General features: G+C 36.8%; 4 protein-coding genes across 5 annotated transcripts; 3 read left to right on the forward strand and 1 right to left on the reverse strand.

Annotated features, from left to right (window-relative positions):
* Window positions 1-5,570: 5,570 nt before the first annotated feature.
* LOC113731989 (homeobox-leucine zipper protein HAT4-like) lies at window positions 5,571-8,954 on the forward strand. The gene is made up of 4 exons (XM_072080017.1): window positions 5,571-6,074; window positions 6,552-6,832; window positions 6,950-7,029; window positions 8,253-8,954. The coding sequence occupies exons 1-4, from the start codon at window positions 5,867-5,869 to the stop codon at window positions 8,617-8,619; spliced, it is 936 nt and encodes a 311-aa protein (XP_071936118.1). The 5' UTR covers window positions 5,571-5,866; the 3' UTR covers window positions 8,620-8,954.
* A 1,860-nt stretch (window positions 8,955-10,814) lies between these two features.
* LOC113731990 (actin-related protein 2/3 complex subunit 5A-like) lies at window positions 10,815-14,709 on the reverse strand. Its single transcript, XM_027257560.2, has 4 exons — window positions 14,521-14,709; window positions 14,351-14,423; window positions 14,106-14,206; window positions 10,815-11,121 (listed from the first exon to the last, which is right to left on the reverse strand). Exons 1-4 carry the CDS (start codon window positions 14,610-14,612, stop codon window positions 10,986-10,988), a joined length of 402 nt encoding a protein of 133 aa, XP_027113361.2. The 5' UTR covers window positions 14,613-14,709; the 3' UTR covers window positions 10,815-10,985.
* Window positions 14,710-16,906: 2,197 nt separating this feature from the next.
* Window positions 16,907-19,405, forward strand: LOC140036909 (uncharacterized). The gene is made up of 2 exons (XM_072080018.1): window positions 16,907-17,095; window positions 17,276-19,405. The coding sequence occupies exon 2, from the start codon at window positions 17,301-17,303 to the stop codon at window positions 19,035-19,037; it is 1,737 nt and encodes a 578-aa protein (XP_071936119.1). The 5' UTR covers window positions 16,907-17,095; window positions 17,276-17,300; the 3' UTR covers window positions 19,038-19,405.
* Window positions 19,406-22,900: 3,495 nt separating this feature from the next.
* Window positions 22,901-26,649, forward strand: LOC113731991 (phosphatidylglycerophosphate phosphatase PTPMT2-like). 2 transcript variants are annotated; one of them, XM_072080020.1, is made up of 6 exons: window positions 22,901-23,354; window positions 24,816-24,938; window positions 25,297-25,390; window positions 25,703-25,785; window positions 25,899-25,988; window positions 26,091-26,649. In XM_072080020.1, the coding sequence occupies exons 1-6, from the start codon at window positions 23,334-23,336 to the stop codon at window positions 26,463-26,465; spliced, it is 786 nt and encodes a 261-aa protein (XP_071936121.1). In that variant the 5' UTR covers window positions 22,901-23,333; the 3' UTR covers window positions 26,466-26,649. The 2 variants fall into 2 exon arrangements, with proteins under 2 accessions (XP_071936121.1, XP_071936120.1); XM_072080019.1 differs by lacking the exon at window positions 22,901-23,354 and adding an exon at window positions 23,372-23,759.
* Window positions 26,650-27,724: the final 1,075 nt, after the last annotated feature.

A 27,724-nucleotide genomic window follows, 5' to 3' on the forward strand; every position in this document is an offset into this window, starting at 1 on the left:
TGAGAATTATAAAATTATAAAAATATTGATAAAATAAAATGTACAAGTATGTGATACAATTAAAATGTACTATTATTAATTTTATCATAATTGATGACTATTTTTTTTCAAAATATATATTATTTATTTAATAAAAAATTCTCCTTAGTAATGGACACCAAACGTCCGGGCCATATGCGGCCAATCTCCCGCTAGTATTAGTGTATGGTTTGACTTGCAAAAGATAAAAAGGGGAAGTAAAGGAGTAAATTACTTTAGAAAAAGGAAAAGGTGAAAGGAGGAAAAAGAAAGCAAGAGCTGCCAACATCAACGCGTGTACCGTAGAGCCCGACTTAGCGAGTGTGAATGGGATAAACTGGATCAAAATTATGGGAAATGATTCAAAGAAAGAGTATCCAATGATTGTACAGAGAAGTGTGTCGGGTCAACACTCGACAGAGTGACACGCACGAGGGGTAGGAGTTTGGGTCCGACGTGCTGCCACGTGGGCATGCATTTGCATGCTTGCGCACGTGAAGCTCTGCAGCTTTCCTGCTTGACCTTCTCTCTTCTTTGTCCCTCTCTTACATCCTTTTCACTCAGAACCAGCTCTGCCCCTTTGGTATAGCTTGTTTTGACCTGTTTTTAACCCCAAAAAAAAATAAAATATATATATATATATATATATATTTGTTTTTTCACTTCAAATACGTTTTTCAACTATATTTTTAATTTATACATTTTCCAATTATGAATTTTATAGTGAGAGTTCTTAAAAACATCTCAAAAAAGGACCATCAAAATGCAGTTGTAAATTTTCTCAGCTATATGACAAATTTGAGCAATGCTACATACATATGGATGACAATTTTTAGAATAGTTTGTACAATAATATTGCCTTCATTTGTTTGCATTACGTTTCAAACATTCTAAACTTTTATCATTTTCTCCGATCATCTTTTTATCTCGAATACTTTTCCCTATAAAATTGCTAGAACATCCAAAAACCATCACCTGAATGGAACCAAGATCTTCAGATGGGTTATTTTTTTTAAAAAACATTTAATACATTTTTCTAGCTATTTTCTTATCTTAATGCACTCTGTACAATCAAGTCATAAGTAGACCATTCTTCTGTTTTCTTTTTTTTTTTCTTTCTTTTGTAAATGCATCCAAGAAATGGTAATGTAAAATGATTTTGTCATACATTGTAGAAGTTTTTTAGGTAAAAAGGTGGTTGTAAAAATTTTTTTTTTTTTTAGAAAATTCACAAACCAAATGGATCATGAACCTACATGCAACTTCTCGCTTTAACTGACGAGCCAAATAAATAGCTAATTGAGATTTTTATTAACGACCATGAATTATAGTCACATATATTGGCAGGCGGAGGGAGTTACGATTGACCACCAAACAACTTTCTTGAACGTAAGCTTGACAGATACATTATAGAAAAATAGAGATAAAGATATTTTATGATGCATTCAACATAGATTATTTATTTACATAATTCAACTATTATTTTAATTTTTTTTCAGTAGGGAAGTAGGACTTAAGAGGCGGAATCGAATAACGGGATTTGAAATTAGAACCTTTAATTCTGGGGGGTCTCAAAAGTGGTCCAAAATTTTGAGTTATTTTGAAAAAGGAAGTTTTGAGAATTGGAAGGATAATTTTAGATGACTTTAGATTATTTACCCTTGATCATCTTTAGTTTGATGGTCCTAAAGTCACTTTAAGCCACCGTTTCATTTTCGACGGTGACTTTAAAAATTTCTATTTTGAGAAAAATAAATAATTTGGTCTAATTTGGAATGTACCAATAAACACTGGATTATATAGATGAAAAAAATCCTGTTAAACACCATTTAAATGTAAGGGCAACTTTCATCAGAGTCTAGCTGGAATTAAACTCAAATAGTTTGATATTTTTACCTATAAATTTTAATTTTACACTAATCGAACCAAAATTAAATTAAATTTAAAAGCTTATCAAAATTTAAAATATTATTTAATTTAACTTGAATAGTTAACAAATTAAATTCGAAAAACTCTTACCCAATCAAAATCGATTTGATATAAAGTAGTATGATTTATCTTTTAAGCCTTGCTCGCTAGGTGTTCCTCCCGTCTTTTCCCCAAGGAGAAAAATTGGGCTATGTGACTTCTTGGGCAATGAATTACTTTCTTTTTTTTTTCTTTTTTTTTTTTTTGGGCAATGAATTACAGAACGGCACTATTTTGTTCAACACAATTATGGGCTCTTCAATTCCTCGCTTTGATGTAGTTCATGGACATTAGTGCAGACCCTACGTGTCTCACGCGCATTTCACATCGCTGGGCCCACTTTTTGTGGTACTCCATAGAGCCCCTGTTTCTGTTTAGCTTATTATTTTCACAAGCTTTGGAGCGGCGCGTGGATTGAAGATCGTGCAGATTTGCCTGATGCCTCTCACGGGAGAATCAACTCAGCCAGCGGTCAACGATAGAAAAAGCTGCTTTGCAACGAGAAGTTACCTGTAGAGACTTGAGAGATTTCCCCAGAAAATGAGAAAAGTAAAAAGACAATTAAAAGGTTCAAAAAAGAAAAAGAAAAAAAGAAAAAACGACAAAGAAGAGAAGTTTTCTAAGGCAACAAAGGACAAAGAAGAAGTTACATTTTACGTACTTTCATTACCTCAAAAAAAAAAAACTGTAACATTCAAGTTTCCGACCACAATAAGTAAACGAAGGGAGCAATTGCCTTTTGAGTTGAATTAAGAATTAGGTTTTGAGGGTGCTCACCTCGGCAGTACCTTGTTGCCGAGGTGACCTCGTTTCGTCTCCTACACGAACACAGCCATTCCCCGATCCGGACCCTGAGCTCGGCTCGGTCCATGGTCTCCTACTTGGATGACCTCTGCACCCCTGGCTACCACCTCGGCTAGACGCTGATGATGTCAACACCCCTGACAACGCCCAGGACCAGTGCTTTATCTGAAAAGCACTGGGTGATCTTAATGACTACTGCGCATGACCCCCGTCATCCAGCCCAGGCGGCTACAGTGTCAGAGTCAGGCCTCCTGGCAGGGAACAGAGCCGTAATGTCAGGACGTGGGTCCCACCAGCATGAACCCTCCGTCCTGACCTCCACTCCCACTCTATAAATACCCCTCCTGTACATTTCGCAAGTAAGCATACTGTTCATTTGACAATACTACTGCTTTTCTCTCGTTCTCATACTAACTTGATCGTCGGAGTGATCCCAGGGGAGAAGTCCCGCCATTCACTTCGGACACGAGGATACACCTCACTTCATCTCAGAGGATCTGATTCTGGTCGGTTCAATTACCCACCAAAAATCACCTCTTCAGGTTTAAAATTTTTTCCTCTCTATTGTTGGAAAAAAAAAAAGAGGAAAAAATAAAAGTAAACGAAGGAATATATATTAAAAAAAATTAAAAAAACCAATAATGATGATTTGGTTACTTTATATTCACAATCACATGAGTATTTTTACCTGCAATAAGAACCTTCAAATGATCAGATTTTAGAGGGAGACAGGTACTAAAAATTGAAGTTATTTTCATTCTTTAGATGGATTATTTCAACACCAAGTAAATTTCAATATGGTAAATTCAGCAATAGATTAACCATTTGCATCACTATTTACATGATCTTATAATTATGCCTTATTTTCATGCTTTTTTAAAAAAAAATTTTAGTGTAAGTGGAATAGTTTGAAACCGAAACTCTCATTTACATCCCGTCTGTATCACCTAACCCATCTGTCCCCCCAATTTCATGCTTATTGACGATTAAATCAGTTTTTCTCATACATAAGCTTCCGCTGGCATTAGGGGAAAAAAAAAAGAGCTCCCGTTGGGTCTGCAAAACCCAGACAAAAATGGACTATAGATCTTGAAGATGATAAAATTGAAATTTTGGAAAATGCTATGGTTTTTATCAATACTTAAAAAATAGGAGCCTTATAGATTGAAGCCGCCTATCCATAAAAAAAAAAAGCAAGATAAAGAAGCATGTCCAAATTCACGTGCCATTACAAATTCAAAGTTTCATTTGTGGACATAAGAAGCCATTTTGTTTTGTTTTTCTTTCTCACTCCCATGGATGCATGTTTGCTTTTATCATGCTACTATTAACTTTAATGGAGTGAATTCTAGGTTAATTTTAATATCTTAGAAATTAGTTTTCTACAACTTGAAAAAATAAATTAAACTTGAAATGACTAATAAAAGTTCATAATTTGGGATTTCCCTTTTATCAATACTCTTAACAAAAAACATTAACTATTTTAATCCCTAATTCGTAGGGTTTCGGCTAATGTAGTTCCTTTTTATGATTTATTATGATCGACATCTACCAATATTAATCCCTTATCTTTTATCAAAAGTGACCAATAAACTTTGAGAAAACTAATGGATAAGTCACACGTGTATGATCGAAACAACAAATAGATGATCAATTTGGCGTCATTATGAAGATTTTAAATGTTGTGACAGTGGGTCTGTTTGGATAAAGTAGTATTATTTGAAATAATTATTGTATCACTTTTTATGCGCGATTGATAGTCTCGAGATCGGGCGGTTTCGATTTTCCAAGAGGCCAAGTATGGCCACGCAATAGATCGACAGATGTCATAGACTTTTTCCCTGTATTTTTCACTTATTATTAATAAAGTTTTATTTTTATTTTTTAAAAAATATAATATATATAAGATAAAAAGGTGATTGAAAATATAAAAAAAAATTTAAAAATATATTTACGATATAAGCGAAATATTATTTAAAAAAATAAGATATTCAAACAAATCTAGTATAAAAATATGTAACTAACAGAAGTACCCAAGGGTGTTTTTTTTGGGTTTGTTTTTATTTCGTATAAAACTTGTAAAATCTCTGAGTCACAACCGTCTGCATAATATGCATTAAAGATACGCTCATTGGTACTGCACACATGTTGCAATTGAGAAACAAAGAAGATTGAAACCAGTTTATAGTTTGTACGCTAAAAAGAAAATCCCATTCGGTCAACAAAAAGTAACCCCCAGAGTATCATGTTGAAATCTCATCTCATCAACACTTGCAACAGTATCGAGAGAGAGAGAGAAGAGAGAAGAGAGTTACAGCCGGCAGATATTAATTAACAGACAGACACCCATAATGCCAAAGTCGAATACAGAACAATTGTAAATTTTTTTCAGTTTTTGTTTTTTGTGAGAGACAGTAGTAGTAATTGTAGAAGTTACTACTAGTACGAAAAGGTTTTGACCAAGACCCCCAGCATGGTCATCCACCGTTACAGAAGAAGGAAAAGAAGTTGATCAAAGAAAAAGGGAAAGAAAGAAAGAAAGAAAGAAGGAAAGAGAGGAAGAAAGAAAGAAAGAAAGAAAGAGAGAAAGAAAAGAAGCCGTCCATTCCATGCAGAGGGGCAAATTGCCAAAGTGCAAAAACAACAAAAGCGAGAACAAAGCCAATCCCTTTGTCATCATTGAACCAATAGCCATCCTCTGACACAAGTCATCATTGAACATCTGCAGCTATATTACCATTACACACTCTCTCCCTCCCTCACTCTCCCGCCCCCCTCCTGTCACACATCTGCATCATCACACTAGCAAGTAGGTATAGGAGCACTAGTATTCATATGTAGCTTCTGACCTATTGTTTTGCCTCATCTGTAATTGCACTCTGTCCATTGGGAAAAAGAAAAAGCTGTAACCCTTCTGCTCTGATACAAAAGTAAGACCAGCCCATATCTCTTCTTTCTGTCCCCTCCTTTGTTCCTTTGGGAGTTCTCTAATTAAGACCCCCTCTAAAGCGTCAAAGTTCTTCTAAGGAGTTGACACTTGAAAGGCAGAAAAAGCAGAGAAAGTAGAAACAGAAAAATGGGTGAGAAAGATGATGGTTTGAGGTTGAGTTTGAGCTTGGGATGTGGAGATGATGAAAAGCGGGAGAAGATAAGTCAATCTCCTCAACCTTTCCCGTTGAAACTCATGAGGTCTACTTTGCCTTTCGTGCAACAACAGAACCAGCAGCAGCTGCTGCTGCTGCAAAAGTCCTCCTTTCTTGCTGATGCGTTTCCATCATCTTCTGGTAGGTTTCCTCTTTCCAAAATTGTATCTTTCCTTTTTCAGTTACTTGTGTAAGATTTTGGTCATGTCCGTTTATTTTTTCCTCTTGATCTTTGACCAAATCTGAGCATGTTTGGCGTTTTATTGCAAAGTAACACGTTCATTCTTCTTTTTTTTTTTGACAATTTCAAGAAATTGTTACCAGTTTACGCTAACACGGTAAAAGAACAAAAATTGAAATGTTTGTTTAATGAAATGGCTGTGTTATTCTAGCATATTTTAAACTGTGAAAGGCTCATAATGATTTTTCTGTTACATCATTTGGTAAATTCGTTAAAGCTTCCATTTTTGTTTGAGAGAGACTGAAAATGAAAACAAGGCAACTGTTAGCTCAAACTGATCTCTGTTTCCGTGCTGTAAAACTGTTTTTTCCTTTTCATTTTTCCCTCCCATCTTCTCTGATAATAATGAGTTTCTGTTTCTTGATTTGTATTTATAGAAAGAAATGCTGCTGAGCCCAGATCATCTCTTCGAGGAATTGATGTAAATCGACCAGCAACAGTGATAGACTGTGATGAAGAAGTCATGGTGTCATCACCAAACAGTACGGTGTCAAGCGTGAGTGGGAAGAGAAGCGAGAGGGAAGAAAATGAGGCAGAAAGGGGTTCAAGTTCTCTGGAGGATGACGGTGGCGACGCGGCGAGAAAGAAGTTGAGGCTATCCAAGGAACAAGCAGCTCTTCTTGAAGAGACCTTCAAGGAGCACAACACTCTAAATCCGGTTAGTGGCAGTTTTGGTAAATTTTTGGTGATTTGGAGGTTTTTTTCTCGATAGGAGTTGTTGTGTTTTGTACTCATGCTGAGTTGGTGTTTTGTACTATGTTTACTTGTTGTGCAGAAGCAAAAATTGGCCTTAGCCAAACAGCTAAACCTGAGGCCTAGACAGGTGGAGGTCTGGTTTCAGAATAGAAGGGCAAGGTAAGTCGGTACTTGTGTGTCTCTGGTTTCAGTAACATTTAACCAGCGTGGTGATATATTTAGCACAAATATATCTGTATTGAACTTTCTTTGAAGAAGAACCAAATACTGACTTTACCGATAACAGGATGCTGAATCTTGAGCCATAGACAACCAGATTTATGTTTCAAAGCAGAAGGGAAGTCTATCCATATGGCATTATCCATGCTATTATAAGAACAATTTATAGTAATCTTAGGTGCTCTTTGAAGGTCAACTTAGAATAGAGTACCACATATCATACCATTGGATATAGTATTCGCTGAAACAAAACAGCTCAGTCTAAAGCTAAAGATGTACATGACTTATTAGAAATACAAGAGCAAGCTGGGCTTTCCGCTGATGCAAGTCTACTCTTGGTATCATTTGGCAAAGACATTACTCGCTTGGAAATCCTTTTAGTGAAATCAACTTAGGGTACAACATATACATGTTTCGGAAAACTTCTGAGAGAATCCACTATCCATTGAATCAACTGTTTTTGTAGGAGGAGGCAAGGTGGAAATTTTAGCTAATTGTTGCTAAGTTGTTATTGATACTTTGGAAAGGGTATTATTTGCCAGCAAATGTTTGAGACACACATGCCTTGCACAGTTTCTACAAGATGTTATAGCAACTCTTTAAAGATGGAGCTATGTGGCATTTGTTGATCTTTTAACAGATTTAATGAAGTGCAAAGGATTGTAATTTACTTGAGTTGGTCGTTTACTAGGATTTCCAAATAGTAATGGTTGGCGAGGACAGACTAGTAGCAAAGAAGTAAATTTCATGACCTTTTTTCTTTTAATCTCAATTTCAGATATAAAAATTACTCATTGGATCGATTTTGTGTAAAACCAGACTGGTCATTGCATTCTCAAACTTGAGTTGTATGGGGGTAACAGACTTGTTGCACTTCCATCAAAATGGCTTATTCAGCACTTAAATTCGTAAATTGCCAAAAAGCTTAGATATTCTGTTATCTATTATTTCTTTGTGTTGCGTTAGCCTAAAACTTATGGATGATGGATTAGGAAAGGAAGTAGACATTTAATTTTCATATCAAAGTAACAGGTAGTTGGTGGCCATTTTCAATGGAAGTCTAGAGTCTAAATGCTAGCCATAGATGTCACTGTGGTTCAGCATTGTTGATCTTTCTATGACCAACCTTTTTGAAGTATGAATAGAACGTTTTCATGCTGCAGGACAAAGTTGAAGCAGACCGAAGTTGACTGTGAGTACTTGAAACGTTGTTGTGAAAATCTGACAGAGGAAAACAGGAGATTGCAGAAGGAGGTGAACGAACTCAGAGCACTCAAGCTTTCTCCACAGTTCTATATGAACATGAATCCCCCGACCACCCTTACTATGTGCCCTCAGTGTGAGAGAGTGGCCGTCTCAGCATCTTCATCGTCCTCAGCTGCAGCATCAACATCACTAGCTGCGACAAGCACTGGCATCCCTCGTCAACAGAACCCACTGACCGCTGCAAAGCAACATTCAATGCCAAAGAATCCTTGGGCTGCAATCTTCCCCAATCAATCGCATGGTGTCCGCCAGCCCCGGTCATAAATTTCCTTAAAAAGTTCATCATGTTCGTGGAAAGATGGATAGCAGGATAGGTGTAGCAAGAAAATGGCAGGAGCAGCGGAAGAAGTTCAGCTTTTGCTTCGAGAAGATAGATTCGTAAAGGGTAACAGGTGGTCCATCTGTGGGGAGAGCTTTGTCCATAAAACGGAGAGTAGATCAGTTGGGATAAAAAGAAGAGAATTCGAGTATCTTCGTTTTTGTTTATCAAATGACAAATGATTAAATTTAGATCCAAGTGTGGTTAATGTCGGAAATGAAGGGAACATTGTTGTTCTAGTGTTTTATTAGTTTCCAATGTAAGATATTATTGTTAGTCATGATGACCTACGTACTTCTCTTGTATAGATTAATTCCAGGGAAATATAGTTAGGCTGTGGTATAAACAATACACTAACGTCAATCAAAAGTCATCATCAAGGATTATGGTGGGCCATTATTTGTTTAGTAGATAGGAGATAAAGAAACGACTCGCTATCATTGTATTGTTTAGTGATAAATGATTGATATTAGTGTATCACCTAATATATCATATGATGTATTCAATTTCTTTTCGTCATTTCAACTTTCTTGAATCTTCTACTAGTCTACTTCCAAAAACAGAGCATATGTTTGTTTGTTGATAAATGATTGATACTAATTCACCATCTAACACACCACATGATGCATTCAGTTCCTTTTCGCGCTCCAGCAAGTCCAACAGATTATATTGTAAGCAAATATTCAGAGAGAGGCAAAAGTGGTAGAAAGTTGAAACCTTTGGAGACGTTTCAGTTGATATATTGGTAAAGGTCAATTCAGAAAAGGGCAAATGAATAGCGGGCCCAAATAGCATAGGAAACCATTTCCTTTAGCACAGTTTGACGTGCAAGCTAAAAGAAAGGATTGAAATTTAAGGACAAGAAGCACACGCACCTCGTAACTATTTCTTGAAGTGTAGCAATCACACTTTTTCTTTTTGCGAATAATCCATGGATGTAGAAAGATCGTTCTTCTATGCACTCACTCTCGATGACCAACTTGCCTTTGATAAATTAGCCACCAAGAAAGGATTTAAAATCCCTTTTAAGCTGTACTTTGACCTTTGAATGTTCAAATTCCCGTACCTCCAGTTAAAAAAATCCACAGAAAGTGTAACAGTATAAATTTCTTGTCTACATAAGTCGTGTACATCTTTAACCTGGGTTGGATGTGGGTTCTTTAATCTGGGTTTAAGGTCCATAGGAGTCTCGTCCTGTCACTAATTGGTTGGATGTGAATTTCTTGTGGGTCTCCCTTAGATTACTCTTAACTGGGTTCTTTAGCCGTTAACCTCCTGAGTGTTTCTAATCTAATTGGGTGTGTGTGTTTTTATCTCTTGACAGAAAAAAACCATTCGTTGGTGAGGGTGTGCTCGGGGGGGAGGGGCATCCCTCCCACATCGGTTGGATGTGGATTTTTTAACCTGAGTTTAAGGTCCATAGGAGCCTCGTCCTGTCACCAATTGGCTGGACGTAGGTTTTTTGTGGGTCCCCCTTAGATTACTCTTAACTGGGTCCTTTAGCCGTTAACTTCTTGAGTGTTTCTAATCTAATTGGATGTGTGTGTTTCAATCTCTTTGACAGCAAAATCCACTCTTAAGAACTTCAAACTTTACACACACAGCGACAGCAACCAAGAATAAGTCCAACAAGATAATAATAAAGATTAGCCCTTGCTAGGTTGTCTTGGTTGTCAGGTAGCTAGAAAGTATCGGAATAGTATGTCTAGCTTCATTCTCAGACAAGTACAGATTAGAGGCTCGGCCAAAAATCCTGCAGTTATCTCTTAGGGAGCGAATTTGCCCGGTACCATAATAACATACGCTAGTTATGCAGCTGTCGTCAATGTCTTCTTGGAGAACTTCTCATGCTTTTGACAGTGTCCTCCATATTATTTAATGTATGTGTCTTAGTAATGGCTGCTGGCGCATGGATAAAGAGTTAAAGAGGAGCGCGGATAAAGAGTCCATCCAACAGGAAACCAGCACTAAACAAATCTCAAACCACCACTCCAAGTTTCAGGCTTTCAGCTCTCCACGGTTGAGTCGGTTCAGCCCCTTAATCCGTGGTTGTAAATGTAGGGATCGACCCTCATGCAAGACCCGCTCCCCAAAACCCCGACTAATTAGGCAGCGAAGAAAGAAGCTTCACAGTCGAAAATGCAAGACCTTAAGCAGGAGCGTTTCTTTATCATGTTTTCTTTTGTTTGAGGCGGTACAAGATGGTGAAATCAATAACTCTCATCATTCATAAGTAACAGTGCTGGCTCTACTATACAAATGATTACCATTCAATCATCTAAATAATGAGCAAGAAGAGATTATCAGTTAATCAAACAGTATTTACAGTATCTGCAAGAGAACGCAGTATGCAACCCAAGCCAGCTTTTTCTGTCAACTTCTCATGAATCCTCAAACACTGGTCGCATGTTGGACGGTCACCAGTGGACAAGCCTCTGTAAAGATACCTGAAAATAATAGTGCAGTCAATGATTGTCAAAACGATAGCAAAAATTTACAAGTGCCACACCACTGGGGAGATGGACAAAGCACCAACTAGGCAAAAGGATTTCCCTGCTTACATTTGTTCTCTCTACCATCTTTAACTGGTAAGATGTTTCCAAAGATTTCTTGATAGTATTTTGAGAACTGGTTAAGGATCCCTTTACATGTCCTGGTAGCTTAAGACATATTCCTAGTTCACAAAACCAAAAAGCCATAGTATTTTTCTTTTTTTTTTAAAAAGCCACAGTATTCGTTACATGTGAACAACTTAATTCTAATTTGAAAGGAGACCACAGAAGAGACCCGACGTACAACCTGGAGTCCAACTGTAACCTAAAAGCTTATGCCTTAGGTTTCAAACTCAGGCACTAAGCAGTCCATTTGATTTTCTCAAACTACAGTGTAACAATTCCAACCAGCCAATAGACCTAACACGGGTAGACCCTCCTATTGAAAACAATCCCCCTCCCCTCTCAAGTTCAAGTTAGCAGTCAATGCAAGCCTACTTCTTCTTCATCTAACACAAATAGATCCCCAACCTCTTCATCAGACCAATACAAATAGACCCGTGGTCAATGGTCCTACGCCAAAGAGGACAAATGATCTAAACCAAGGAAAGATAACTGCTAACCCATAACCCAATATCATAAACACAGCTCTGGCATTAGCTTGTCAAGAACAGACTTCTGAAAATTTGCCAGATCTTCTTTATTTTATTTTTTCTAAAAGAATTTGACAAAGTCACTTGACAGCCCACGCAGAAATATGGAGAAGAATATAAAAGAAAGTGAGTGGTTAGGTCAATCAAAAGGTGAAGGAGGAAAAAAATCTTCGGTCCTAGGAAGAAAAATACAAAGCTTAAAAGAAATCTCCAAAAGCTGAGTCAACAGTAGGTCAGACAGCATTACCTACTAAGAAAGGAGAGTAGTAACAAAAATTACGAAAACCTGAGATATAAAAATAGCTGCGTTTGACCCAATTTGAGCTTACTCTATTTTTCATGTAGATTGAAGCCTTCTCTAAGGCCAATCTTATAGTTGAAACTCAGCTGAAACTTGTAGGTTATAGGAATTCAATTGCAGCTGAAATTTGACAACAGAAATCCAGGGTCGGAAGCTTGTAAAATTCATTCCAAATAAGTGGGCTAGGATGGCAAGCCACCTTCACCTCTTACACAACTCCTCAGCTAACAAATCTCCAACTTGGCTTGCATGCAACATACAAAACAATGATAGACTGTTCTACAAGCCTTTTGCCTAATCTTGAGCAACTTCTGCCAAAACCTCATAGGAGACATATAATACGATACTTGAATGAGCTTTCTCATCTATGTCAACAAGTTCCTTACCAATCATTTAAGTTGATAATTTCTCCATTGTCGACAAAGCCTTCCATCCAAATTCAGTCGGGATTGCTTCCATTTTGAACTATCATAGTCTCAATTTGGCACTTAGGTTAAACTACTGAATAGGACTTTGTTATTGTCATAGCGGTTGCTGGTACTTAACCTAGGTTTCATGGTTCTGATAGCAGTTGCCATTCCAGCAATCCCATCAGCAGCAACATTAGCCTCAGCAAATTCATTATTTTATAATCTTTCTTCTCTATACATTCTCTTCATTTCCAACTTAAAAGGAATTAGATTTAATACGCCCTCTTCTTGTGACATAATTGCAAAACCAATTCTTATATACAGATTTTGATTCAGGTTTTTATTTTTTATTTTCTCAACCTCTTTTTCCACTACCCCCTAAAAAATGAGCTGTTCAACTGATATTAACTCGTTTCACCAATACCATCCCTTTTCTAGCTAAAGGCTTGTGGAGAAGACACAGCAAGTATTCCATCTTTTTTTTTTCTTCAAAAATCAGATACAAGCCAAGGTGGAGAATTGTCAGGTGAAGAGCTGTGTTGGTCAGTGGCAGGTGGAGTTCCATTCTATACCATGACTCTTGCAGATCTTCCTCAAACTTTGCCGCAAATGATTTGATATTCTGAACGAATTTTAGTCAAGGTCAGCTATAAATAGCGCCTTATGAAGGCCTCAATCTACACAAAAAACATAGAAAGTTCAAACTGGTACAAGTTCACACTTCAATATTTTTGAGTTTTCTCATGTTTTGCTCTCTTTTTTTTTGGCTTTTGGAGAATTTTTCCAAGCTTTATGTTCTTCTTCATAGTAGTGATGTTTCATCCTTCACCCATGGACATAGGTCTCATTGACTGAATAACAAAAATCTTATTGCCTCACTCTCTTTTCCATACTTTTTTATTGTCCATTCAGTTTGTCAATTATCCGAACTTTGTTGCTAACAAAATTACTTGCACATAGAACATGAAGGTGAAGAGATTGGTAACCAAAACCAATCACCAACGGAAAAAAGATGTCCAACTAAACTCTGAATAGAGTAACCAGCTAACTGAAACTCTGCCTCATATAACAAGTGATAGATAATATTCCAAGGGTAATTTCGTCCAATGCTGAGAATCCACAATCGATATGCAACACTTAGTAATCATGTGGAGAACATATATAGTTTCCGACATCAGTATCCAAAGAGGTCATCCTATTGAATATTAACATCTTGTTTTGAGGTTGAATTTGGTATTAACACCATTTGTAACAAGGTGTGAATCTTCTACAAGTTCAGCAAGCATTATTTATCAAGTCTTCTGGTACTTGAAATGGTATATTAACAAAGATACATATGAAATACTCTCCAAGCGCTAGACTTTCCAGATTCAGAAAACTTATCACGTCCATCATGAAAAATTGATCGTGAAGTTCCAATTACACTTCGAATCAGTTAAACATGATACCACGTCCTAAATCAACATCAAAGGTACACAAAGAAAAAACAGCAAGGTTGAATCTTTTGTATAAATTGCAGTAACAAGGAAGTTAGGGTCAGAGAGTTTTTCACAAAGGGAAAGAAAAGGTGATTACTTCATGAGAATATCATAATACTCGGGATCCAAGGCAAAGAACAAGCTTTCAACATCTTTGATTGCCATTATTGCCCTGTGCACCACTATCCAGTTCGCAGACTACAAATTCAACAAAGCTCATTCATGAAATACGACTCAATATCAGATCAAGAAAAATGAAAAAAAATCCGAAAAATACAGTCAAATAAAGAAAATTCCCAAGAGAATACAGCTGAAGATAGAACTGGAATCGTGATTACTGACCTTACACCTCTCATCTTTGGTCTTCGGAGGGGACCCTTCAAGAGCTGTCTTGAGTGCTTCCACTGGTTTATTCCTACCAATCAGAAAAATAAGAACAAAAAAAAATGTTGGTTTAGAAAGATCAAATTTTTAGTATTTGTGAGGATAAATGAAAAGGGGGGGATTGATACTGCTTGAGTAAGCTCTCGATTTTGCGGGACTTGTGCTCGATTCTGGCGATGATGGCTTCAGCATTATCCGCTTCCACATGCTCAGACGCCATGTTTTAAATCCCCTTGGATCTCTCTCAGTCAGACACAGACTGTGAGAAAGGAGAGAGTGAAATTCAAGGAAAGTGGGATCGGGCCTCGAAAGAGGATTGATATATTAGTTTTCACCGCATAAATTAATGGGAAAATCGTCCAAAACATCCATCATATTTTGTAAAATAACTTTTTTCGTCCCTTACTTTTAAAAGTATAATTTTATGTCTCTTACATATTCACATCAGTCAAATTTAGTCCCTAACTAGATTTTCGATCATTTTTTTGCTGGATTCCATCACGTGCAAGGCACGTGATCATTTTTGAGGGGTAAATTTGTCAAATTATATTTTGCATAATTTAATTTATTGTCCCTCACATTTCATAAAATAAATTTTTTCATCCCTTACATTTTATAAAATGATTTTTTTCATCCCTCATATTTCATAATATGAATTTCTCCATCTCTCACATTTCAAAAAATGAATAATTGTTAATATGGCTATAGCTTGTTATAGGTAGGACATTAACAATTGTTTATGTAATTGGGCTCGGCATATTGGCTATCTTCTCTTTTTGTATGATTGTGACTAATATTTACCAATAGAACCTTAATTTGCATATTCTTATTGTATTTTGATAGAAAATAACTTTATTGGCCAACTGGACAATGAATGCAAAATTTTTTACTAGCTAATATCAAATGAAATCAAATGATCGCATATAATATATGTTATTTATATTGTTAAGTGAAATCAAATAGACACATACATGTGTTTATGCTATTCGTATTATTAAGCGAAATCAAATAAACATATGCATGTGTTTAAAAAAAATGTATTCACACACATAATTAGTGAGGAATGACAAATTTATTTTTTGAAATGTGAGGGATGGAGAAAATCATATTGTGAAATATGAGGGATGAAAAAAGTCATTTTATAAAATGTGAGGGACGAAAAATTTTATTTTATGAAATGTGGGGGACTATAGATTAGATTATGTAAAATATAATTTGACAAATTTACCCATAAAAAATGATCACGTGCCTTGCTGGTGATGGAATCCGGCAAAAAAATGATCGGAAACCTAGTTTAGGGACTAAATTTGACCGATGTGAATATGTAAGGGACGTAAAATTATATTTTTAAAAGTGAGGGACGAAAAAAGTTATTTTACAAAATGTGAGGGACGTTTTGGACGAATTTCCCTAAATTAATTGTCAAGAAAAGTGATGGACGAAAATAATAATATTTTTATGGAATAAATTAAATTTTAAAAAAAGTGAGGAACAAAAGAATATTTTTATGAAATGTACGAGATGAAATTAATCATTTTTTCTTACAACAAAGGTTAACCTTTTGCTAAAAATGAATGCACACAACCAATCGTGCACTGCCCACATTTCGTGAGCTTGAATGGTGAACCTGAATATTAGTAGTATTAGTTTTTTTTTTAATCTCAAAACGAAACAATTCATTTTGTGAAATGTCAAAGACGAAAAAATTTATTTTGTGAAATATAAGAGATTATAGATTGGATTATGTAAATTTTAATTTGATAATTTTACTCTTAAAAAATGATCACGTGTACGTGATGGATTCCGACAAAAACTAGTCGAAAACTTAAGTACGAATCAAATTTAACCAATGTAAATTTGTATGGGACGTAAAAGTACACTTTTAAAAGTGAGGGATGAAAAAAGTCATTTTGTAAAATATGAAAGACGTTTTGAACGATTTTTCCTTTTCTTTTTTCTTCTTTTTGTGACAAAATTAAAAAGGTTAGAATAGTATTAAACGGGTCGTGAACCCATAATTCATAATTGTATAAAGATGCTTCCCACTGATTGTCTCACATTCACGAGAAGGAGAATTAAATTGGATGGTAAGACGAGAGAGATTGTATATAGGATATCTTCAATTCAAAATCTTCCACTTATCTTAAAATAAAAAGAAACAAAAAAGCTAATATGCTGCACCGACCATATGCTGAAAAGTTTCTCAGCTGAGTCGGTCATAGAATTAGTGTGCTTCCAACATGATTCCAATTTGCATGCACCTGTTAAGCAATGCACTCCTCATTGAATGAAATAACACAACCTGTTATCTGAGTCAAAAACTTTATCAAACAACAATTTTATTGTGAAAATTCGATGCTTTTGCTACGCTAGTTTTTCCATTTTTCTGTCTATTGGTCACTAATATGTGCTGTGCTCTCCCAGTGATTTTGTAGTCTGGAGCAGTAGAAAGAAATTTCCATATAACAAGACAACAGCACCAATTAGTCAATTACTACTGTGGAAAGAATTGGTCCTTCCTCCTGCCAACAAACGAATGTACTAATATGCATGCAGTTTTTTCTTCAAAAATATGACAGTAGTGAATGGCGTACTACATCTTATCTTAGCCAATTAAATACCAGCTGCATCATGTGCCTTCGAAAGTCGTAACAGCATATTTATTTATGGCAAAAGAAGAAATTCAATCGGCGGAGACAAACGGTAAAGTAATGACCCACTTTTTGAATTCTGACTGCCCTCTGTTCATGACTCACAACCCTTTTCTACGTTTTCCCTCACTCATCAGAACTCACACAAGGCACACTCCCCTTTTAGTGCCTTACCTTTACCATTTCTTGATTACCCAAATGTTCCTTTCTTGTTCTTCACCTAACCGCACAGGTTCTTTCTTCCCCTGTCCTCAACAATGGCAGCTTCTCCAGCCTTATTCAGGAATCCCCATTGCCGAGTTCCGCATCAAAAACCTGCAAGTAAGTCTTACTCAGACTTGTTCTGTAAGTCCCTGATCGTTATTCTTGTTCTTCTTGTTATACCCTTGTTTCCTGCACAAGCTCCTGATTTTATTAGCCAATCTATATTGAGTAAGTTCTGGGAACTTTTTCACCTTCTGGTTATTGGGATTGCTGTTTCTTATGGCTTGTTCTGTAGAAAATGTACCAATATTGAGGTCGATAATCAGCCTAGAAATGATTATAGTCCTCATGCATATTTCCCCGGGGTAATGAATGTATCTTCATTTTTTGAGGATGGGTGTGAAGATATGTGCAACTCCGATGAGACAAAGAGTACCCAAAATTGGGATTTTATGTACTTGAAAAATGAATCAATGAGTAAAGCAAGGCCTTCAGTAGATGATGGTAAAAAGATTAGATCTTTGAAGTTTGGAAACGGCGTTAAGTACATTTATGAGCCTGATAAGGAAAACGTTGGCCATATTTGGAATTCTCAGTATTTTCAAGGGGAAAATTTGGTGGTTGTGGCTGATGGGAACTATGCTTCTGATGAACATAAACCCTTAGGTCTTCCTGTCAGGAGCCTTAGGTCAAGTATTGGTGATGCTGAGAAAACTGAGTTTGGCCCGAGTAATGCATCATCTACGAGTTTGAAGGATTCTTTCGGTGATTATACTAAGGGTAAGGTTCAGAAATTCAGAAGTCCGGTTACTATTAATTTGGAGGAGGAGTTTGATGAAGTCGCTGGACCTTCCACCATCCGCTGGCAGTCAAGATCTGATAGGATGGAAATGAGAGAAGAAGTTGGTAATGTTCAACCCCCATGCCATTGTAGGAATCACTCTGGTGGGAATTTTGAGATTGAGAATGTTAAGTCAAGGTCAGTCAGGCATCCGTTATCTTCAGGAACCAGTTCTGTTTCGCCCCAGCCGTCAAACTGGAAAACTGAAAATGTGGAGCCAAAAAAAGATCTCAAGGCTTTCTTGGACATGTTTTCACGGACAACTGTAGCATCTGTGGATGATGGTGCATCAGTTCCTACTAAGGCCAGGGGATTTAGCATTGGATCCTCCAGGGAGCTGGACATGCCGACTTCTAAAGGCTACTTTAATGATTCTAATATAAGTGCAATGCAAGATATGTTGGACAGAGGGAAGAAAGGTAGGGACTCTATGAAATCAGATGCTAAACCTTCAAACTTAGCTAAGGTTCTACAGAGGGGAAGATCCGTTAGAACAATCAGATCTAGTTTATCTGCTTCTGATGAACTGAAAACGAAGGAGAAGAATTCGAGTCAAATAGATGACAATGTTGCACCGAGGAGTGACCAACCTGAAGCACCCATCTTGGCAAAGAAAGTGAGAGGAGGAGAAACAAAAGATCCCCCAGTCCACACCCAAAAGCACAATTCCAGGAAGGTGCATCCTGTGCCAAAGGAGACATTCTCTGAGTTTCAGAGTGATGAAAAACAGGACACTGCTGATAGTGCTTTGCCACTTGAAAGTGACTTGCAGTTGGAGGGTGAGCCTGAAGATTGTGAAGAAAGTTCAGATGATAAGGAATCAGAAAATGACCTAGTAGATAACTCAGGAGCTGAAGGAAGTGAGGTTGATAGGAAAGCTGATGAATTTATAGCCAAGTTTAGGGAGCAAATGAGGCTTCAGAAGATTGCATCAGTCACAAAGGCATAGCTGTGGAGCCTAGTAGCAAAGGCTTTGCAACACAAGTGGAGGAATTAAGATTATGGATATTTGTAGGCTTCGTTCGTCAAATCATGAGTAGCTGCGGCAATTTAATGTGACCTGTGGTGCCCAGATTGGGTTCGCCTGGTGGTTTGCGCCTTAATCACACTTTGGTGCACATCAGATGGCAGTTAAACAGATATACGGAAATTGGTAGTTAGTAGTCTGGGTAAGCTGTAGTCTTGCGCTGCAGCAAGGTATTTCACACTGAATAGCAGGAAGCTGTCTTTTTTCAGCTCATTTTCCATCTACTTGTTATTACCCTGTAGTTAAAGCATAGTGGCAAACCTCATATTTGATCGATAACCATTGATTTCGTTTGTCGGACTATTTTTGTTGCCCACATGATGCCACTATATCACCAAATTTCCCAGCATCTAAGGTGGTATGAAAAGTAAATGTTCTGGGCCAGTGTAAAAGATACACACAGAATCCAGTTTGATTGCATCTATGAGAATTTGATAGCTAGCTCACCAAACTTATATGACTATCATTGCTGAGAAAGGTCAAATCGTGCTTTTCCATTTGGTTCCAAATTTTTGATCTCCTTGTAAATGCATAATGTTTTCTACGATCATATTTGGCCAAGTGATAAATTGGGTTTTGAGCTGACATTGCGTGTAAGAATTTAGTGTTGCGCCGTAGCAATCATAATATTGGATGAATGGCTACTGAAAATCTAATTTCAGTCACGGCTAATTTTCTTATTCATTATCATTTTATAAGTGCATTCTACCAAAGTATAGGCAAGCTTGTCTTGAGAAAAGCTGTGCAATTGGTTTATTCAAAGTATCTAATTCCGGGTTCATGCAAGAAAAAGGTTTTGGCTTCTTTTGGGGTATATGCATTCTAACATGCTAAACCAATTACAAGGAGGCAAGCAGTGAGAGGATAGTTGGCATCTCATGTTTGATATAAGCAAGAAAATTTCTTCCACCAAACAAAAACAAGCAGCAAAACATCCTCGACCTTGATCACCTGTCACCAACAATAAACTCATAAGCTTGCAAATTCCTCGTTTGGGTTACTAGAACAACTGTTAAAACATGAGCTGGCTGAATTGGAGGAGATTTCTGCATCATTTAGTGATCAAATGAAACATCCGACACTGCAAGTTGTCTGTAAGAATCTCAAATACAAAGACGTTTTATGCATCTCATGTTTTATGCATCATAATGCTTACAAGCATCTTGCATGGAGATGTTCATTGTTTCTGCCCATGCTGAATATGGCCGCATTTATTCGTTGCATTGTTTGGTTATGTTATTTGTCTTTTTTGCTTTTTTCAGAAGGGCGGTTGGGAGTGTCGTGTAGCACTGCATCCCTCTTACAATATGGTGGTCCTTTGTCATCCCGTCTCTTTTTATCCATTTTTCCGAAGTTCCCTGCAACAAATGAACACCTTCAACTACTTATAGTTCATTTTCGTGTTTCCAATTCCGTGAAGCGTATGAAATGAGGTCTTTTCCATCTTAGTTTGGTAGAATTAGATTTGTCCTTGTATTGAGAAGAGAGTTGTCCTAATGAATTCTTATTGAGAAGAGACCTAAGTCCTTCCTTGGATTGTAGGTGGGGGTTCAAATCTCACCTGCAGCGAAAAAATTTTAAGAGTGGTGCCAAAGCATTTCTTTGGTCTAATAAGATCTGTGTACCTGCTAGTCCCTGACACAAGTCTATTTAAGTTCCCCCTTCCCTCTAATCTAGAATAGAATAGGTTATACGACAGTTATCGTCTTAAAAAAAAATAATAATGAATTCTTTTATTTGCTTGTTCTTCTACCACTGGAGTTCGTTGACATTTGAGAGAAATGTGCTGGAAATGAGAAATTCAACAGGGGCTAAGTGAACCCTTTTCTGTTTTCATTTGATTGGTTCATTATGCATCGCAGGATAGTAGATGAGAAGTGTCTGTTAATTTCGTTGATTCAGCCCTTTGTCTGCTGTGTGTTTTGTCACCCCCTTTCTTAGATAGGAAGTTGAAAAGATACAACCACAATGGAACCAAAGTTTTGCAGAAGATGACTAAAAGACCGATCCAAATCAGATGCCATCTGCAGATTTACCATTATATAAAGCTTAAGCACGCTTATGGTGTAAGAGTAATTGGCCTTTGGGGGTGTTTTTTAAATATTTTATTGTAACAATGTAGGTGAAAAACTTTTACCGTAAATGAGGTTGCTTTTTAGATTATTTTTTTTTGTATTTTTAATATTTTTGAGATTATTTTTATTTGTGCATTTAGCATGATATTATATATGAAAAACTTGTTTTTTCAAAAATTAACCAATCCAAACGCGAAAAAAATTTACAGTCACTCTATCGGTGAGGTTGAGAGGGTATTCTAAGCCATAAATTCCAATCACTTTGCCTGCTCTTTTGATCCACATAACGTATTGATGGTCAAGAGTGTGAAATGTGTCAGGATCAGTCTGTCGTGATTAGCCACGCTTAAAGATCACTTGCATGTAGATAAGGCAGTTATTCTTGGCCCTTCTCATTTACCACTAAAATATTTACAGTTGGGTAAAATTTAATTCGTAATAATCCTCACAATTAATAATATGATATTTAATGGGATGCTACAATATTTAATTTAGACATACACATCGGGTGTTCCTTATATTACTTAGCCCAAACAAAAAAAAAAAAAAAAAAAAAACTGAGAGCCAAATCAGCGAAAATTATCAGCAATGTTATTGGTCAATACTTCAAAAGAATTCTTTGAATGATTGTTTAGAATTTCATCAGCTAGTGCATCATCCACCCATCTAGTCTAGAAGTTGTTCAATTCCATCGAATCCCCCTATTGATCTTTTTAAATTCAAACCCTTTTAGTGTAAAGGAGAAATAGGAATATGAAAAAAAATCTTTTTTAATCCAACCATCTTATGTCTAAATAACCAATGTCTACGTTTATGCTCCCTCCAAGGAAAAAGAAATCTCCTAAAAGTCTTACAAACTTCTAATAAATACTAAAAGAAAGCATCTCACATTCAATACCCTCTCTATCGCTGAAATTTTGACATTGTTCTCGGTTTGTTTGAATTCGCGTCAAAAACAAGTTTTTCAAATATAATATTATACAAATAAAAATAATTTAAAAAATATTTCATTCATACAATATATCAAATATATAAAAAATTTTCATAAATACTGCGACAGTAAAATTTTTCAAAAACATCCACAAAAACAGCTAATCCAAACGGATCTGATTAAGACAAGGGAGAATATAAATATATGACTTTTCTCTAAAACTTTACATGGCTTGAATCCAAATTAAACACCGGATCACTTAAAAATATGAACATAACGGAATGGATAGGATAACTTTAAAAATCAGAGCTTTTCATGCCTCAAATCGAATTAAATACCTTATCACAATGTAGAGGATAGGATAATTAATTATTGTTTAGGCCAAATTGATGATGTTGACAACTTTATACATATTTAACGGTTCTATTTAGCCATCAGGTGCTGATGTAGCAGCTACAATTAGATCGGCCTTCGGTCAGCCCCCACTACTGAAAATCCGATGGGACTCCGCCGGTATCAGGAGATACCAGGCCATTACCCGGTTTCAGATGCAGGGTGTTTTTTTTTTTTTTTTTTTTTACCCCAATATAATAATCTGGTGATTGCCTTATTGGGTTTTTTTAAAAAATAAATAAAATAAAATTTCTGGCTCGAAGCTCTCTGTAGCGTTGGTCTCGTTTTCTGAAGTTGGTTGAGAGATAAGGAAAGGTGGAGAGAGATTCCATTTCTTCTATTTACTTCTACCCCATTCTGGACTGACGCCAACCAATGGCTCCATACTCTTTTTCTCTCTCACACACTCACGCGCTTTTTGCAACCAAAATTACGTTACAATTACTTTACTTTACATGACAAACCCCAGGACGAACTAATCTTCCTTTCCAGCTGCCTTCTTCACGCTTTAGCTCAACCATTTGAATCGATCCTTTCTTTGCATTGGCTTTTCCTTGCTCTTTAGGCAATGCTATATACTTTTCAGCCCATTCCCTTCAATTTCAGGCTTTCTTGGCTAATTAAATTAACCTCTGCTTTCCTTGGTGGGTTCTTGATATTATTTTGTTGATCGAGGTTCATTACATTCTTGAATCGAATCTATTTTCCATTATTTTGAGGTGGAGTTGATGCAGAAATAAGAAGGTTTTTGGCGTTTCTTGAAGATTTTGTTGGGCTTTGATTTTGAGGTTTTGGAAGATTTTGGACGGCGGATATTTGATGGTTTTTGGTGTAAAGTTGGTAACTTTTCTTGTTTGAACTCAATCTTGATTTGAATTTTTCCTTTATGGATTTCTTTGGTTATTAGTTTAAGTTATTGATTCTTGAGAGGCCAGGCCTAAAAGGCTCTTGTTATCTTTCAATCTTGTGAGTAATTTGGGTGATTAATTATTTAAAGTGTAGAGTGTCTAGCTTGTTCTAATTGTACTTGGAAAGATGCATATTGAGGAACTGAAGGAGGGGGAATCTGATAGAGAGGAGGGACAAGGTTGTGGTAATTATAGAGAAGGTAGGATTGTTGTTTTGGATGCAAAAAGGGCTTTGGTTGGGGCAGGTGCTCGTGCTCTCTTTTATCCAACCTTGTTGTACAATGTTGTGAGAAATAAGATTGAATCCGAGTTCCACTGGTGGGACAAAGTTGATGAGGTACGCACATATTGGCAAAACACTCAATTATTTACATGTTTTAGTTGTTTCTAGTTTCAAAATCTGGTTTGCAAAAACTTGTTTAAAGGACTTAAGTTGATAATCAGGTATGCTTGTTAGTCTGTTTGTAATGGATGATGTATTCATACGCTTGCTAACAAATTAGGCCAAAGGTAGGATCAATTTTGTATGTGTCCTAATAACGATGTTGTTGGAATGATGCTAGTGTGATTAATTCTTTTAAGGCCTTGACTTTCAGAAGTATTATTTTGATTTTTGGATATGGTTGGCTTTATTTACAATTTGCATGTGGGCTGCAGTTTTCCAGGTTTTACTAAAACACAGTCAAATTCCGCAGCTTGACCTCTTCCTAGTACTCTTTTTTTCATTTAATAAAGGCTTTTATGGTTCATATTATATGTGATCTTTCTTTTTTCCTCTGTATAGACATAGCTCAGCATTACATCTTTCTGCTGGATACTTTGAAATTTTAATTAACTACAGTGATATTGATTTGACATGGACATAGACTTTCTTATTCTGTAAAATTCAGTGAGATGTTTCTGCCTTGGTAAGCACAACTGAAATTGCATTTGGATAGCTTTGAGTGAGCTTGTGCTGAACTTCAATTGTTCACCTCCTCAGAAACAGAAGAAGAATAAATAAATATAAATAACCACCTTGTAATTTGTGTGCACAGCTTGAGATTAATTTGGAGAAGTCATATTTCAAGGCTTCTCTCTTGAGACCATTATGCGAAAAAAACACGTGTAGAGCTCTTTTCCTGGATACTTGGACACAGGAAAAGTAGATATGCAGTGATTTTGTGTTCCTGTCCTTGAATGATGGGTAGGTATGGATAGATTCTCAGAAGATTACTGTAGTTTGCTGACCTCAAATATGGTTGAAGTATCTCTTGGCCCAGAATGAGATGATGACAACATTCTTAGTTTCATAAGTTAGGTTCTTTAGAATGAAAAATATGTTAAATGTGAAATTGTTATCTTATTTGACATTGTCGTTATGACCGCAGTTCTCATTTCCTTGTATCATCAGTTTATTTTGTTAGGAGCTGTTCCATTTCCTGCTGATGTTCCTCGCTTGAAAGAACTAGGTGTCTGTGGAGTGGTTACCTTGAACGAACCATATGAAACATTGGTCCCAACATCGTTATATCATGTAAGCTTAAACTATTTCGCAGCTCTTGCATGAATTTCTTACCTTTTCCATTTTTCTGATTGTGAAAAAAAGGAAGGAAGAGATGGTCACCATAGTTTATAAGTAATCAAAGTTGTGGGTGTTACAAAGAATGCTCACGTGCCATACTAGGTCTCTATGCATAAATTTGGCCCTTTCTTCCTTTGTGCTGATAAATGACGACACAGTTTAGCTTGGTTATTCAACTTATGTATATAAGAGTTAATCTGCATTCAGTTTTGATTTACCACTTCCCACTACTCTAAACTGTGTTGGTTCAAGATCACTGCTTTAATTACCTTATCATCTATGATGATGAAAGACTTGCTTTTTGCTGTAGGACCATGATATTGACCACTTGGTAATTCCTACAAGAGATTATCTCTTTGCTCCAACAAATGATGACATTTGCCAAGCTGTGGACTTCATCCATGGTGAGTATGTTTTTACTGTTGTTTGAAGATTTTCTGAAGTTAACCATTCAGCCTCAAATTCTCGAATTTGATGTTGTTTAAGCAGTGGAAGATGTATGCTGCATCATTCTTTCCTGTTCTTCCTTTCAAAAACTTAGAATGAACGTTCTAGATTTTAACATTTAGGTGGAAGAAGCTGCTTAAAATAGTTGACATAAGTTGGTCTTTAGTTTTCAGTTTTTTCTTCTTCTGGCAGTTTTTGAACTTTCAATTGTCATATTAAATTTTAATCGCATATTCTGTTCCTCATTATCTCCCATCTCTGATGTGAAGGAAATGCATCTCGTGGGAAAACCACCTATGTTCACTGTAAGGCAGGGCGGGGCCGTAGCACAACCATTGTCCTTTGTTACATGGTAGGCACTAGATTTTCAGATCTCATAAATTATTTACTTACTTTTGATGAGATTTTCTTCCCTCCACCGTCCCCTTCCTTTACTTCTTGCTGATAATGATTCTCTCTCTACAGGTTAAACATAAGGACATGACACCTAAACTTGCATATGAACATGTGAGGTCCATTAGGCCAAGGGTGCTATTGGCCTCTTCTCAGCGGCAGGTATCACCAACTGATTATGCCATGGTGGTATTTGAGATGCTTGCAAATGTCTTTTTCCTTTTAAACTTATAGTATTATGTTTGGTTTAATGTCAAACTGCAGGCTGTTGAGAATTTCTACATCCATCTGAAGAGAACTGAAAATGACATCTCAGTGGTTGATAGATCACCAATATCTATTTTAGGTTTCCCAGCAACACTTGACCCTTCAGCTTTTGATGATGGATCTGTTGTTTTAGTGACGAAATCCGACCTTGATGGATATGATGAAAGTCACGAGTCAGGTGTAGTGGGTAAGAGTATTATGGCTGAGTCAAACCTAGCATGTAGATTTCAGTTTGTTAGTCAGGCAGCTGTTGCCAGGCTTTCGTGTCTGTGGGTTCGTTCTCAAACAGGTGAGAAAGTGTCAAAGAAGCTGGGAAGCTCCATGACAAGCAGTCAGCTACAGAGTATTGGTGTTGACATCCATGTTTATTAAGAATGTCATGTGCCAGTCAGAGAAGTTGAAATTGTTTTTTGCCTCTATTTTCTGGCCTTAGGTGGCAAAAATAAAATGGTTAATAGTAACAGGTTTCCCATCGGCCTTTTTCTTTCTTGTAAGTTTCCGAGTCCGGAAAACTATGTAAAATCTGTTTCTATATGAGATGGTATTGGTTTGAAAATTTGAGGCTTTGCTTTGAACAGTATAGACATGAAATTTTGTATCTTAGGAGAGTGTACATGGAATTGTAGATTGGCTTCCAACTTGAAGTTAATTCTAGCCATCTGCTATGGATGGATTTGACATTGAGTAACCCAAGACGATGTATTAAAGACTCGGAGCTTTTTTTTTTTTTTTTTTTAGTTGGGGGTGTCCGGGCCTACATCCGACTAGTCCCCCAACTCCGAGGAGAGTGGGCCCCACCGATCCTCAGGAAATTACGCAGGATTGCTGAGCTCGGGATCGAACCCAGGCCGTCTCACCCTAATGAGGGCTACATGATCACCCGAGCAACCTGTCGGGGGCATTAAAGACTCGGAGCTTGCTCTTCAGGTTTATGGGCTTTCCTGTTTGGAGGCAGGGCATTCCAGCAGCCTGCTGGCAATCACAACTGAGTCTGTTGGCAAGCTGATTCCGACCTGTCTGAGTTTCCAAATTTTGATATTTTTGCCTCTTTAAAACATTTTTGAAACTGTTGATATACACTTCCATTATGATGTATCTTCATCATCAGCCCCCGGTGGCATCGTATTCCCCAGATTGTGTTTTGTTATCGTTTGGTTTCCTTGGTTTGCATGTACAAGTAGATGACACCATTCCCACCAATCAGAAGCGTACGCTTCCTGGATTGTAAAGGGTCCGGAAAGTGAGCAATTTGTAGACATGGAAAGGGAATATTTTGCACCTCCAGCATATTCTAAGCGTATCTTCATACCGCTTTCCCATTTTTTCCTCTCCACTTTGCACATTTTTCTTGTAGAACTCATAGGTTAGGTAATGCAGTTTATATAGCCTAGCATATGATTCCACAACTTGGTTGGTTATACTACAGGGGAAGGGATTTTTGGATAGTTACACCTGCAGTTGTATGCAACAGTTATTATTGTCGATGGAATTTTTTCCAATTGCCCATGTCCAAATTGGCTCCATTACTTCTCAGTCTGATTCAAAAAGATTAGTCGTCAAAATAGGAAATCCAAAATAGGTTAGCGATAATTGTAACATTTTCTGTCTATCTTGTATCTACTGAAAATCTA

The sequence above is a fragment of the Coffea arabica genome, chromosome 2e (genome assembly GCF_036785885.1).
Source record: "Coffea arabica cultivar ET-39 chromosome 2e, Coffea Arabica ET-39 HiFi, whole genome shotgun sequence".
NCBI lineage: Eukaryota > Viridiplantae > Streptophyta > Magnoliopsida > Gentianales > Rubiaceae > Coffea > Coffea arabica.

What these genes read in the sequence shown, in the direction of transcription:
- LOC113731989 (XM_072080017.1), top strand. Translation starts at nt 5,867, where the DNA reads ATGGGTGAGAAAGATGATGGTTTGAGGTTGAGTTTGAGCTTGGGATGT. An exon ending in AGCACAACACTCTAAATCCG is followed by an intron (nt 6,833 to 6,949) that starts GTTAGTGGCAGT and finishes CTTGTTGTGCAG; the next exon opens with AAGCAAAAATTGGCCTTAGC. An exon ending in TTTCAGAATAGAAGGGCAAG is followed by an intron (nt 7,030 to 8,252) that starts GTAAGTCGGTAC and finishes TTCATGCTGCAG; the next exon opens with GACAAAGTTGAAGCAGACCG.
- LOC113731990 (XM_027257560.2), bottom strand. Translation starts at nt 14,612, where the DNA reads ATGGCGTCTGAGCATGTGGAAGCGGATAATGCTGAAGCCATCATCGCC. An exon ending in ATCGAGAGCTTACTCAAGCA is followed by an intron (nt 14,424 to 14,520) that starts GTATCAATCCCC and finishes TCTGATTGGTAG; the next exon opens with GAATAAACCAGTGGAAGCAC. An exon ending in TATTATGATATTCTCATGAA is followed by an intron (nt 11,122 to 14,105) that starts GTAATCACCTTT and finishes TATTATTTTCAG; the next exon opens with GTATCTTTACAGAGGCTTGT.
- LOC140036909 (XM_072080018.1), top strand. Translation starts at nt 17,301, where the DNA reads ATGGCAGCTTCTCCAGCCTTATTCAGGAATCCCCATTGCCGAGTTCCG.
- LOC113731991 (XM_072080019.1), top strand. Translation starts at nt 23,550, where the DNA reads ATGCATATTGAGGAACTGAAGGAGGGGGAATCTGATAGAGAGGAGGGA. An exon ending in GGTGGGACAAAGTTGATGAG is followed by an intron (nt 23,760 to 24,815) that starts GTACGCACATAT and finishes TTGTATCATCAG; the next exon opens with TTTATTTTGTTAGGAGCTGT. An exon ending in AGCTGTGGACTTCATCCATG is followed by an intron (nt 25,391 to 25,702) that starts GTGAGTATGTTT and finishes TCTGATGTGAAG; the next exon opens with GAAATGCATCTCGTGGGAAA.